The following is a 14,019-nucleotide window of genomic DNA, read 5'->3' as shown; positions in this document are numbered from 1 at the left end:
TACATATACATATATACATATATATACAAATATATATGTATATATATATACATATATAAGAAGAAAATTATAATTTTTCCCTTCCCTTCTTTAAAGGTTATTTTACAGGTATTTCTGAGGCCTTTCAAACAAGGTCTTTTCAAATGGTGATAAATGCTAATTTTAAGATTATTTTTTCACAATTTCTTGCTGTGTGCTCAGGATCAGCACTTGTGCAAATAAATATATCTAGGATTTTTGAATAGCTAACAATTTTTAAAATATTTATTTGCCCCTTGTTTTGGTTCAGAAACTGTAGCAATAGAATTTACATACCACTTCTTAATTTAGATTTCTACTTTATATTTTTAGTTCTCAAAATATATGTTGACTGTTTGTCTCCATTCCAAATGATAAAAACTGGGCTGTTGATTACAGACGGCATAGAGTGATTCCATTGGGCTCTGATCATAATGGCAATTCCATCTAATAAGAACACATTTGTCGGTCAGGAACTTTCCTGTTCCCGTACACCAGCCCCCTCTGAGGCCTCCATTCTAAGTCCTAGTTGACCCCTCCATTTGCAGCTGGACACTCATGGTGGGTCCAGGACGTAGAAGACTTTAGATCCCAGATCTGGCCCTGGCCTACTCCCTAGTGGTGCAGGGTTTGTGAGGGCCCCAGCTGCTGGCCTTGATCAGGAGGGATTTGGGCGCCAGCTTCTGGCCAAAGATGCCAATGTAATTACAAGAGCTTTTTCCCTTCCTTCCTGCTTTGGGGGGCTAACGGGGCAAGTTGAGGATACTAAGCTCACAGTTAAAAATGTAATACTGAGAAAGGATAGTAATGGAGGAGCTTTATTCTTGTACATGCAGCCAGAGAGGAGCTTGCTGGCCATTTTTTCAGCTACTTAATCTCAACATTTAAGTTTGCAGCTCCTTTGGTCAAAGGCTCAGTGGGAGAGTGGGGTGGGTACACTGCCATCTGAATTTGCCTGTGCTTTTTCCAGACCGCCATGGAATGGGCCCACCAGGGCTTCATCCAGATGCTCATCCGGGCGCTGTTAAAGGCGTACCAGCAGAACTTCTTTGTGACACACACAGTCCACGACTTGCTCTGGGGCTACAAAGATGAGCTCCTGGCCCTCATCCACCCGTTCAAACCTGACGTCTCGCCCTCTTTTGGCTTGTACTATGGGGTAAGTAGGTTTTGTCCTTCAGAGCCTCTTTGTTCATCTCAGGGGGCACCCGAGCCAGATTCATGTTCACTTTGGCTTTCTTTTATGAGAAGACGAAAACTGCCTAGAATTCTAGGTGTCTTGTACAGTATGTGGAAAATAAGTGTTTTGGCATGTGGGGTGGGGGAGGGGACTTCTCCCTCAATAGGCTGCCAGCACTGACTGGGAATGAGTGTAGCTGTGAAAACGCATAGTGTGGCTATGCCATTAATCAGCACTGATCTTTCAAAGTATCACACATTTCAGTCAGTGTTCAGTGCCAAGTCTCATTTTGATGATTTGAGGACCACTCTGTCTCTACAAGGCCCCATTAGCGGAAAGGCCTGTACCATCGCTCAGTTAAATTAGTGCCTTCAGTGGATTTCCCACATCCAGGGGGAAAAAACATGAAACTTACTAGAATCAGAGAGCCTAGACTGACTTTTTACTTCTTCATTTAATAATATTAATAAATGAAGGTTCAGAGACTTTTTTGAGCCTCAGTTTCATGGTTTCTAATGTGAGACTAGAAGTACCTGCACTTCAAAGCCTGTTTTGAAGAGGCTAAGTAAGAAATCCATTAAAATGATTTTCAAACCATGAGTGAGTTGCAATACACATTTCAGGGACCATTATTCTTTTTCCCCTGTATGACTGGCTCAAAAACTGACCATGAATTAATATGAATGACTGGTATGTGTTTTCATCTTGGAGCCAAGTAAGTTCTCTGTAGTGTTGTTGGGGGCGTGGGGTGGCGAATGGCAATGTTTTTGTTCAGGTTTTCATCTGCTTTGGCCAAATACTCTTTAGCCAGTAGCGCAGCAGCTCACTCAGGGAGCAGGACAGGCTGTGAGGGTTGAGCATCGTGAGTGGTACCCACTGTTCTGCACCCACCCAATCCTGGCCTCAAATTTTTCCTTAGTCCTAGTGGGTTCTGCCAGGCTTCCCCAGGGGTACACTAGTCCTGTGTGCCTGTCCCACCAGCTCAGCCTTAGTGAACACCATCAAACACTTTTCCTTCAGAGACTTAAATGACAAAACAACCAAACAGTGGGGAGGACAGGGTGTGAGAATGAATAGGGTGAGGTGAATTCACATAGCTCTTGAGAAAAGGGGAACTTTTTCTGACACAGAGGTTAAGTGTCAGATACTATTATTTGCTTGTTTCGAGGCCAATCAGCATATCTGTACCTGCTGATTTTAGGGTACCTCTGTTCTCCTTGATATAAGAGAGTTCAAGCCCCTCCCACAGAGTGTGGGTTCTCTGATGTGTAAGATTCTAGTTGTTGGAAAGTGTCTTTGAGAAGTCAGCCAATGTAGCCAATTCTTCCCGGAGGATGGATGTTGTTTCTGTTTCGCCCGCCAGTGTGAATGTTGTAGTGACATCCTGAGAACATTTCCCGGCCTCCTGCAGCAATGTGTCCCCTGCAGCAACTCACAGCCCCACAGCAGTAACACAAAACCTGTTTATCACTGCTGGTCCTCAAGAAACAGAAGTGCTCTCAAGAGATGGAGAAGCATCACATCCAGTGTCTGATTCTAGGGCAGATAAGAGCTAGGGAGAACCCTTTTTGAGTTATTCTGAAACATTTAATTCTTAGCCACATCTGAGTGAAGGGAAGACTTCAAGAAGCAACACACATGCAACATGCATTTTTAAAATTGGCCATTCAGCAATTTTTCATGTGGGGCATTTGAATTTTCAACCAAGTTGTTATGTTCACATCGCTGCTCTTAGAGAAGAGTCCTATCTCATGACCCCTGTGTATGTGGACCATGTCGATATATTGATGTAGTTGGCAAAATAATGTTAAGTGACAAAAAGAAGAACCCAAATAATTTGGCAAAAAGCATGAAAAGAGAATTCACCAAGGGTGTCGTGTTTTTTTAAGGTATAGCTGAGTGATATGAAATAGTTCAACCTCAGTGAACACAGAAACACAAAAAGACACAAGAAACAGTTTTTTTGTTTCGCCAGTTAGCAAAGTTTCACAAAAGTCATCTGGGAAATGTAAACTGATTTGTGCTGCTATTTCCACCACTTTCCAGCTGGGTGACCTTGAGCAACTTGATATGTATCAAAAGGTTTAAAAATGTTCATTTCTTCTATCTAGTAATTTCACTTCTAGTGGTCTGTGTAGGAAACAAAAGTACCAGAAAGGTTTTTAGGAATAAAGCTATTCATACAACATTATTTATAGTAGCAAAACCCCTTCAAAACTAAATACCCAATAATAAGAGAATGGTTAAGTAAATTATTTTCATGTAATATCATGGAGTCATTAAATTAGACCTATGAAGAACTTCTCTGTTTTATGCTTAAGTAAAAAAATTGTATGTATATATATACATATATATAAACATATATATATGTTTACATGTATAAAATTGTGTGTATATATATATCTGTACCTATAACCTACATGTTCCATGTAAATATATCTTAGTTCTAAAACACATTTTAAAATGTACAGTTTAGTGGTTTTTAGTATGTTCACAAGGTTTTGCAACCACCTCCACTTTCTAATTATAGAGCATTTTCACCATCCTCTCCCCAAAACCACATACCCATGTGTAGTCACTTCTGTCCCTTCCTACCAGCCCCTGGCAACCACTTTCTGTCGTTAGGGATTTGCCTATGAATCTATACATTTTTAAAAAGATTTCATTTATTTATTTTTAGAGAGAGGGGAGGGGAGGGAGAAAGAGGAGAGAAACATCACTGTGTGGTTGCTTCTCTCCCACTCCCTACTAGGGACCTGGCCTGCAACCCAGGCATATGCCCTGACTGGGAATTGAACTGGCGACCTTTTGGTTTGCAGGCCACCACTCAGTCCACTGAGCCATACCAGTCAGGGCTATAGATTTTTTCCAATAAGTTCAAAGGAAAGTATCTTTTTTGGTTTCCTTTTTTGCTTTTGTAAAGACAAATAAGGTTGTTTTTTTTGGGAGGGGATGGGACAACTGTAATAGCATAAACAATAAAACATTTTTTAAAAAAGCAAAGCACAAAAAAAAGAAAAAATCTAAAGCTTATAAACATTTTATTTGTTCCCAAATAACATAAAGACTTTATCAAATGTAAATTCTATTTACACTTTCCTGAATTCTGTTATAATAGTGTGGTATTTCAATATTAAATTTTATGTTTGACCTGTCTAAAAGAATAAAAGGTTGGGTTTTTTGTTCGAAACAAAGAGTAAGGAAGCCCCCTCCCGCGCAGCCAGTCTCCTGCCCCTGTGGGGTGCTGGACGGGCTGGTCCTGGGCAGAAGAGGCCAGCCTGGCTTGGGCCACAAGATGAGAGGAGAGAAGCCAGGCCCCCTCTATGTGGGAGCTTCCCCAGTGCCACAGAGGAAGGACATTTGGGACTATAGTGTGGCTTTGTCAGGCAAAAAATAAACTTAAAAAACAACACAAATGCACACTCTACAAATGAGGGCCAAAAGGCACCACCCCTGAGCAGGAACCATTTTTGGCAGTTGGACATTCATATAAATGAAATCATACACTATATAATCTTTGCTCTGTTTTCTTTTATTTAGAATAAAGTTTACAAGGTCCATCTGTATTATAGCATGTATTAGCACTTCCTTTTTATGGCCAAGTAATATTCCATTGCATGGATATACCACCCTTTGTTCATCTATTCAGAAGTTGATAGATATTTAGGTTGCTTTTACTTTTTGGCTCATATGAATAATGCTGCTGTGAACATTTGTGTATAGACTTTTGTATGAACTTTAGATATGTACCTTGGAATGGAAATCTCTTGGGTAGACACACAGGAGTGGGATTTTCGGGTCACATGGTAATTCTGTGTTTGGCAGTTCTCACTGTGTTCTGGCTTAGTCCCAGGTAGCAGTTAGGCCCAGCTAGGACAGATTCACGAAGATTAAATCTGTCAGGTACTGTATAAGTTAGGGTTCTCCAGAGAAACAGAATCAATGGGAGATATGTGCCTATATCTCTATCTATCTGATGTCCAAGAGATTTGTATTAAGGAATTGGCTTAGGCGGTGGAGGGGGCTGGGGCGTGGCAAGTCTGAAATCCCAGGACCAACTGGCAGGCTGGAAACGCAGGCAGGATTTCTGTGTTGCAGTCTGAAGAATTCCTTTTTCCTGCAGGAAACCTCCGATTTTCTTTTTAAGCCTTCAGCTGATTGAATGAGTACACCCATATTATCCACAGTAATCTCTTTTACTTAAAATCAACTGATTGGATGTGTTAATCACATCTACGAAATGCAGCAAAACCCATACTGGTGTTTACCCAAGCAACTGGCACCATAGTCCTTCCAAGTTGACACATAAAATTAACCATCATGTTATTTTAAATGTTTGAATTCACTTTTTTTTTCAGAGAAATGGGACTAATGATGGAGACTATGTTTTTCTAACTGGAGAAGACAATTACCTTAACTTCTCGAAGATTGTGGAATGGAATGGAAAAACGTAAGTCTCATCACTCATCAGTGTAATTCCATGTCAATTTTCATTTAAACCTAAAGTCCACTTACATGTTACTTCAAAAAATTTTTTATCATTGTCATTTTTGGGTAAAACAATCTATAAATATGTAAAATATATTTAGAATTCCTATTTTATAATCAAAGTCGGGATAACGCACTTGGCGAAGTGAGTGTTAATGGTCTGTGGGTGTGTCACAGCTGGCTGTGAACTTGCTGCCAGTGAAAAGTCTCGCTCTCCCACTCGGAGGTCGTTGCAGGCCATGTGGCTGCTGCACTGGTCCCTTCTGAAGACACTGCTTGCTTTGAGGGAAGGAGGAGGTTCTCTTTTTAATTTAATTTGGTGATTGTGGATTGTTTGTGTTCTTTTTTTAAAGAATAGTATTTCAAAAATATTTTGTGTTTTATTATTTATAATGTAAACACATTACTTCCAAAAAGGCAGCTGAGTCAACTTTCAGTAAAGCTACCTATGAAACAAGATACTTTTTTAAAGTTAGAGAGATTAGAAACCTTGGGGAGAAAATGGGGATCATTCTTCAGGTACAGAAGTGGGTGGAGTTCTGTTCTTGAACATTAAATTTACTTCTAAGCTTACCAGGAAATGGGCCAAAGACTAGTGTGGAATATAGGGGAACTCTATGTTATCTTCACAACCTTTCTGTAAATGTCCTATTATCTTTAAATAAAACATTTATTTAACTTTTAAAAAGCATGTACATAAGCATATTTGTAAGCACGCACACACAAATATAAGATCCCTGAATGAATATATAATCAACTGGCAACGGTGTTACTTCTTGAGGGGGAACTAGATGCCTGGGGTACTGGGCTGGAAGAGAAATTTACCCGTAAATAGGATGTAGCTGGATATTTTTTTAAACCCATGCAATTATTTTTTTTTCAGTCTTTCAATAGGAATTTAATTCTTTAATATATGTGTTAAAATTTCTGATACATTTATGGTATAATGATATATTATTTAATATATTTAGACTTCTTTTTTTCTGGTTTATATCTATTCTATCTTAGTTTTTTATGATTTATATGTAATAATATTCTAAAAAAATCTATGACTATTGTCTCTGTTCTCCTGCCAATAATTTTATTCATTTTTAAAGTATATTTTATTGGTTATGCTATTACTGTTGTCCCCTTTTTCTCCCCTTTATTCTCCTCTGCCCTGCACCCCCTCTCACTAGCATCCCCCACTCCCTTAGTTCATGTTCATGGGTCATACATACGAATTTTTTTGCTTCTCTATTTCCTATGAATAGTATAGGAAATGGAGAAGCCATTTCCTATGTCTATTTTATGCCTACCAATTATGCTTCTTATTCCTTGTACCTTTCTCCTCCATTCTTCCCCCACCTCCTTCCCGCTGATAACTCTCCATGTGATCTCCATTTCTGTGATTCTGTTCCTATTCTAGTTGTTTGCTTATTTGGTTTTGGTTTTTGTTTTTTAGGTTCAGTTGTTGATAGTTGTGAGTTTCCTGTCATTTTGCTGTTAATAGTTTTTTCTTAGATAAGTCCCTTTAACATTTCATATAATAAGAGCTTGGTGATGATGAACTCCTTTAACTTTACCTTCTCTGGGAAGCACTTTATCTGCCCTTCCATTCTAAATGATAGCTTTGCCGGATAGAGTAATGTGGCGTTATTTTGCTGGAACTGAACCAGCAACCTTTTGGTTCTCAGGCCGTCACTTAATCCTCTGAACCACACCAGCCAGGGCTCTTTCCTTTTTATTTTTAAAATAATTTATCATTCATTTCTAAGGATGTTATTGTTTCATTCTTTCACTTATCTCTTTGAGACACTAAACATATTTATTTAAGATAATTGCCAAATTGTTTGATTATTTTAGTTTCTTCTAAAGTGTATTCATCTTTTCATTGTTAATTTTGTTACCTATCTCTTAGTGTAAGTTTCTTTCATTTAAAAATATGTTGATTTGCAGAATTAGCTTAGTTGGGAAGCCCACTAGCTCAACTGTGCTTTTAGTGAGTATGAAATCACTTCAGTATTAAGCTTTCTTGATATCCAAGAGAAGACTCTGTTAATTTTGAAACAGGGAGCTGTTCCAAGGGGAGACAGAATTAACACTCTGTCGTGAATATTGAAGAGATGAACGTATCTCTCCAGAACTTGTCCGTCAGGGAGTTATTAATGCTGAAGTGGGTAATTATTGTAAGTAAATGGGTATTTCTAAATTTCTGTGTAGGGCACACTTTTTCAAGGTAGGATAAAGGGATTTTTTACTATTGCCTGTATCAGAGGGGTCAGGAGCCTACTTTTCCCCATCTTAATTGAATCCCTAACTAATATCTCCCTTCTGTCTGCAAATGAATGAGATTCTGTGGGTAGACAGCTCCTAGTTAAGTCTTAAAAAGTCCTGACCATTTGAAAAAAATCTAAAGTTTTATCATCTCAACTCTTTCTTGTTGTTATCGATTACAGGTCCCTTGACTGGTGGGCAACAGACAAGTGCAACATGATTAATGGAACGGATGGCGACACTTTTCACCCGCTCATCACCAAGGATGAGACCCTGTATGTCTTTCCATCTGACTTTTGCAGGTAAGAACTCTAAAAATATCTCTGACTGCAGGACCACCAAAAGTGTGAGGAATACATGTAGCTTCACTAATTAGACTGGATATTCACATTGAATCAATGATAAATGATGGTGGTGTGTTGAGAGACAATGGAGGGCAGTGGTTTACCGCATGGACTCCAAAGCCTGACTGCATTGGTTGGAATACCGGCTCTACTACCGTGTTTTGCTGTGTATAATGTGCTCCCGTGTGTAATGTGCACCCACGTTTCTGGACCAAACTTTCAGGGAAAAAATCTTTCATTTTAATTTTTTAATCCAATTATTTATTTATTTATATTTAGAAACAAAGCCGATTCTCATATTCCAGGGTATTATTTTGCATACAGATATCATTATTGCTTTCTAGAGTTATATTTTTAATGCATAAGCATAAATAAAAGAATTAAAAACATTTATATAGATACAGAACTAGTACGACCCATGTATATGTGCATCCTTATTTTTCCCTCGAAAATCTGGGCAAAAAACATGTGCATTATACATGGCAAAATACGGTGCATACAGCTGTGTGATGTTGGGAAAGTTATTTAACCACTCATTTTCTTCATTTGTAAAATAAAGGTAAACATAGTTGCCTACCTTGATAGTTGTTCTGAGGACAAATGCATGACTGTTAGTGAAATATTTAGCTCAGGGCCTGTCACACAGTAAATAAAATTAAGTGTTGGCTGGTAGTTAATATGATGTGCTTCCCCAAGTGTGAAATTTGACCTGGCCTTTTTCCAGTGAACAGGTAGTGTCCACACAGAAGATAAGTACTGTTGCCCATAATTCAGAGTTTATAGGTATTTGCTCAGCTATAACCTTGCCATTGATCAGGTCTAGCCTCACTTGCCCTGTAATCTCTCCCTCTTTACTGCCCGCTCCTTCTACAAACGAACATGATTGTGTCTTTGTGGGAAGGAGGCAGCCTGCTCTACACGTTGGTTTCCACCTCCCCATCGTCCACTGCGCCTTTTCCTTCCCATCCCCCTTGAGCTGCTTGAATGAGTAGCTGACTCTTGCAGCCTGCACATCCTCTCCTATTCACTCTTTCAAGGCTTTCTATGAAACTACAAAATCAGAAATGATCTGGCCTTATTTGACACTGTGGATTTAACATTCTCAAGAATTGCTGTTCTTTGGGTGTTTCATGTCTCACATAATTGCACCACCTACTCAGTCAGCCTTGCCAGAAACATTGGTGACACTGTAAATGTCCCTCCTCTCTTGCATTTACGTGTTCACCGAGTACTATCTGTTTCTCCTCAGAACAGCTCTTGCATTCCTCCTCACCCTCCATGCCCGCTATCTGTGCCATGGTTTAGACAGCGATTTTCAACCTTTTTTCATCACATGGCACACTTAAACTAACTACTAAAATTCTGCGGCACACCAAAAAATATGTTTTTTGCTGATCTGATAAAACATAGGTATAATTTTGATTCATTCACACCAGATGGCTACTGTCATGTTGGCTGTTGTCATTTTATTTGGCAGTCTAAGGAGAAGAGGCCAGTGCCCCTCACTGAAGAGTCAGGTGCTACATGTTTTAAACATTCTTGTGGCACAGCGGTTGAAAACAGCTGGTTTAGACCCTTTAAACTCTCCTACAGAATAGCACAGTCACCTTTTAGCTGGCTGCTCCATTCAGTGAATATTTGTGGAAGGACTGCAGGACTGAAAATGCATTGGAGTGCAGTGAGTGAAACAAGGGGACCTAGAAGGGCAGTGGGAGGTTTCTTTGAAAAGGTGTGGCACAGGGGAAACACATTCTCATCTGGTACACACACTTTGAAGAGCCACTTGGCGACGTTCAGTAAGGCCAAAGACATGCTGACTCCAAGATTCTGCGCTTCTGGCCCAGAGTGCCGGCCTGAAGAACTCTTGCACATGCATGCAAGGAGACGGAGACAGAAATGTTCATTGCAACACTGTAGTAGTGAAAAATTGGAAACAATCTAAGTGCTTATAAAAATAAAAATATGAATAAATTCTAATATATATATTATATATATGATGGAATACCATATAGGATTTTAAATGTAATAACCAGAGCTATGTACATTAATGTAAAAAATCTTAAAAGTATAGTGTTGAATGAAGAAGCAAATTATAGAAAGAGAATGTGGTATACTGTACATAATATGTTAAACTAGCCAACAGTGCCACATACTGTTTGTGAACATGTGCACATGTAAAATATAAAGACCTGCATGGGAATAATAAACCGCCAGTTCAGGACAGTGGTTTCTTCTGGGGCCACAGAGAAGGACTAGAACCAGGAGTGTTATACGGAGAGCTACAATCATATCTATATTTTTATTTATCTGATTAATATTTGTTATAAGAGGTATTTATTGTAATATTTTCTCTATTTTTCTTTTTGCCTAAAACATTTCATTTAAAAAATGCTGTAGGGGTGGGATGTGAGTGGAAGGCCTCTCCATGTTATTCACAACCTTGCCAAAGAGGGATCTCACCTCCAGTTCAAAGATGCAGAAGTGAGGCCAGAGCGTCCTTCCTCTCAGCCCTCAAGCTAAAGGATAGGTTAGGACCAGGTGCTAACCTATCTGCTCCAGGTTTTCCCCAGCCATCCAAAAGTAGACAGTTCCTATGAGACCTTCTGTAAGCTGATTTGGTGTAAAGCACAGAAGGACCTATTAATCTATATGGAAAATTTTTTGAGCACTCCAAGACATAAAAAATAACCCACTAAATCATATCAAATATGTCCAGTTTTATACTAAGCATAACCCCCTTGCCAGCTCTCTTAGGCATTTCTGATACCTTAAGACACATCTGGCTAACAGATGCACGAAATGAGTTGCGATGAAGCACAGATGCTCTCAGACACAGTTCAAAGCTCTGGGGCTTGATGCTGAGCTGCCGAGAGCAGCTCCAGGGAAGGAGCTAGGTGGGGCCGCTCCTATTGCCCAGAGTGCTTGCTGCCTCTGAAATGTATGCCTTGTTGCAAAACAAACACTATTTTCGCTTCTCACCTTTTCCCATAAGAGCAAAAATCCTCTTCAAATTTCTTTGGGTTAGCAAAAACAGGTGCTAATGTAGGCCTTTAGTAGAAGGGTTATTGGGGAGACCCTGGACGGGGGGGCTTCCCCACATCATCAGTTCTTGCCTCACAAGAGAAGAATTCAAGTGAGAGACAGCATGTAGATTGAAAATGAAATAGCAGGTTTATTTATACAGTTGAGCAGAAAGGCTACAAGTGAGCACTCAGCCAGTCTGAGCGCCCTGACTATTTGGGGTTCAGGGGTTATACTTTAGCTAGCTTCTAGGTACACCTCCTCCTCACCTTTCTAGACCTTGGGATCAATATCCAGTTACAAAGGCCTTCCTTCTCTGCTAGTAAAGGCTTTCTGTCTTAGTGAAATTGCTACAGAGGCTCCCTTTCCCAGCACACAGTCTCAGAGGCTCCCCTCCTCCTGTGCTTCCTTTACCTGTGATGTTGGAACCCCCAGCAATCTTATCCAACCAGGCTCAGGACTGCTGAACTAGTGGGTGAGACGTGTCTCCCTCCCCCTTCCTGCCTTGGTTTACTATCTGTCCTGCCTAACAGAAGTAAAGTAGCATAAAGCAAACTTTTGAAAAGCAGGGGATACCTGTACTCAGGTGCTGTGCAAACATGAGGGAGGTCAGTATTTCAGCATACCACTGTTCGAAACGCCATTGGCAGTCAAAGGCAGAAATATGCCAGCCCCCACTGAAATCAAAGATGGGTGAAAGAGGGACACTTTTTGTTTTGGGGGAAGTGTGTATCAAAGCGTGTATCCTCATCAGGTACCTGTCCAGGGGGCACTATTCCAGGCCGAGGGTGGGCTTTGCCTTGGCCGCACCCTGGTTCCCTTTTCTTTGCTTCTGCTTCACCCACGCTGGCATGTGTCCCTTAGGGTCGAGGTGACTGTGTCTTTCAATGTGAGTCTCCATTTCAAATGTCATCTTCTTCATTTTTGACCACAGATTATATATTTTTTCTTGGCCTTGTTTGAATATTACCACAATTGCTACCTCTTAAGCATCTTTCATTACAGTTCACGTCCTATTTTATTACACACTGAGTAGGTGGAGTTCCTTTCGAGCTTTCTTTTGTGTCCTCATTTCTCACTCACCCTCTCAGCTCTTAGCTGTGTTGTACCTGAGCACTGTTGTTAACTTCCTGATTCAGGCCAGACTGTGCTGACTGGAGCCCACACTGATGTTTTGTTCCTACTTCCTAACAGGTCATTGTATATAACTTTCAGTAACTTTGAGAGCGTACAGGGACTGCCTGCCTTTCGGTTTAAGGTGCCCGAAGAAATATTAGCCAACACCTCAGACAACGCCGGCTTCTGTACACCTGCAGGAAACTGCCTGGGCTCGGGAGTCCTGAATGTCAGTGTCTGCAAGAATGGTAAGACATGACGTGATTCTGGGGGTCTGGGATGCAGGGCTGGTGTGCGACAGAGACGGCTGTCAGCCCAGCAGAAAGAATGATTCTGATCTTTTAAGAGCAAGGTTTTATAACATGGCTGTAGAATGGTAAAAGAAATAAAGAAAAATACTGGCTTTCCTATTATGGTTTTTATTGCTGGAATGCCGTGTTGTGTTTTTTGTGGGCAGTAGTTTTTTTAAAAATACATTTTATTGATTACAGTTGTCCCAATTTTCTCTCTTTGCCCCCCTCCACTCGGTACCCATAATTCCCTCCAGCAATCCCCCCCATTAGTTCATGTCCATGGATCATGCATGTAAGTTCTTCAGGTACTCCATTTCCTATACTGTTTTTAACATCTCCCTGTCTATTTCAAAACTACCAATTTGTGCATCTTAATCCCTGCACCTTTTCTCCGATTATCCCCCTCTCCCTCTCAACTGATAACCCTCCATGTGATTTCCGTATTTATAATTCTGTTTCTGTTCACCTTGTTTGCTTAATTTGTTTTGTAGATTCAATTATTGATAGTTGTGAATTTATTGCCATCTTAATGTTCATAGTTTTGATTTTCTTTTTCTTAAATAAGTCCCTTTAACATTTCATACAATAATGGCTTGGTGATGGTGAACTCCTTTAGCTTTACCTCGTCTGGGAAGCACTTTATCTGCCCTTGCATTCTAAATGACAGCTTTGCCGGATAGAGTAATCTAGGTGGTAGGTCCTCGCCTTTCATGACTTTGAATACTTCTTTCCAGTCCCTTCTTGCTTGTAAGGTTTATTTTGAGAAATCAGATGACAGTCTTGGGGGACTCCTTTGTAGGTAACTCTGCTTTTCTCTTGCTGCTTTTAAGATATTCTCTTTATCTTTAACCTTTGGCTTCTTAGTTATGATGTGCTTTGGTGTGGTCTTCTTTGGGTCCAACTTGTTTGGGATGCTCTGTGCTTCCTGGATTTGTATGTCTATTTCCTTCACTAAATTAGGGAAGTTTTCTTTCATTATTTTTTCAAATAAGTTTTAAACTTTTTGCTCTTTCTCTTCCCCACCTGGCACCCCTATGAATCGAATGTTGGTACATTTGATGTTGTCCCAGAGGCTCCTTACCCTATTTTCATTTTTTTGGATTCTTTTTTCCCTCTTGTTGTTGATTAAATGTTTTTTTTTCTTCCCTATGTTCCAAATCATTGATTTGAATCCCAGCTTCCTTTCCTTTACTGCTGGTTCCCTATAGATTTTTCTTTATTTCACTTAGTGCACAGGTGGCAAACACAAGGCCCACGGGCCGAATACACCCCTCTACCTTGTTTTATCTGGCCTGGCACCTTG

General features: G+C 40.1%; 1 protein-coding gene across 2 annotated transcripts in view; it reads left to right on the top strand.

Annotated features, from left to right (window-relative positions):
• The window catches only part of SCARB2 (scavenger receptor class B member 2), a 59,188-nt gene that overhangs the window by 32,156 nt on the left and 13,013 nt on the right, over window positions 1-14,019 (top strand). For both annotated transcript variants that reach the window (XM_045857953.1, XM_045857954.1), the window contains exons 4-7: window positions 989-1,177; window positions 5,557-5,648; window positions 8,125-8,244; window positions 12,502-12,671. In XM_045857953.1, the coding sequence (XP_045713909.1) occupies window positions 989-1,177; window positions 5,557-5,648; window positions 8,125-8,244; window positions 12,502-12,671 (571 nt within the window). The remainder of the gene's footprint in view (window positions 1-988; window positions 1,178-5,556; window positions 5,649-8,124; window positions 8,245-12,501; window positions 12,672-14,019) is intronic.

The sequence above is a fragment of the Phyllostomus hastatus genome, unplaced genomic scaffold (assembly GCF_019186645.2).
Source record: "Phyllostomus hastatus isolate PE091 unplaced genomic scaffold, TTU_PhHast_1.1 phas_scaffold_1674, whole genome shotgun sequence".
Classification (NCBI taxonomy): Eukaryota; Metazoa; Chordata; class Mammalia; order Chiroptera; family Phyllostomidae; genus Phyllostomus; species Phyllostomus hastatus.
The sequence above is the reverse complement of the archived record's forward strand: the minus strand, read 5'-3'. Positions and strand labels throughout refer to the sequence as shown.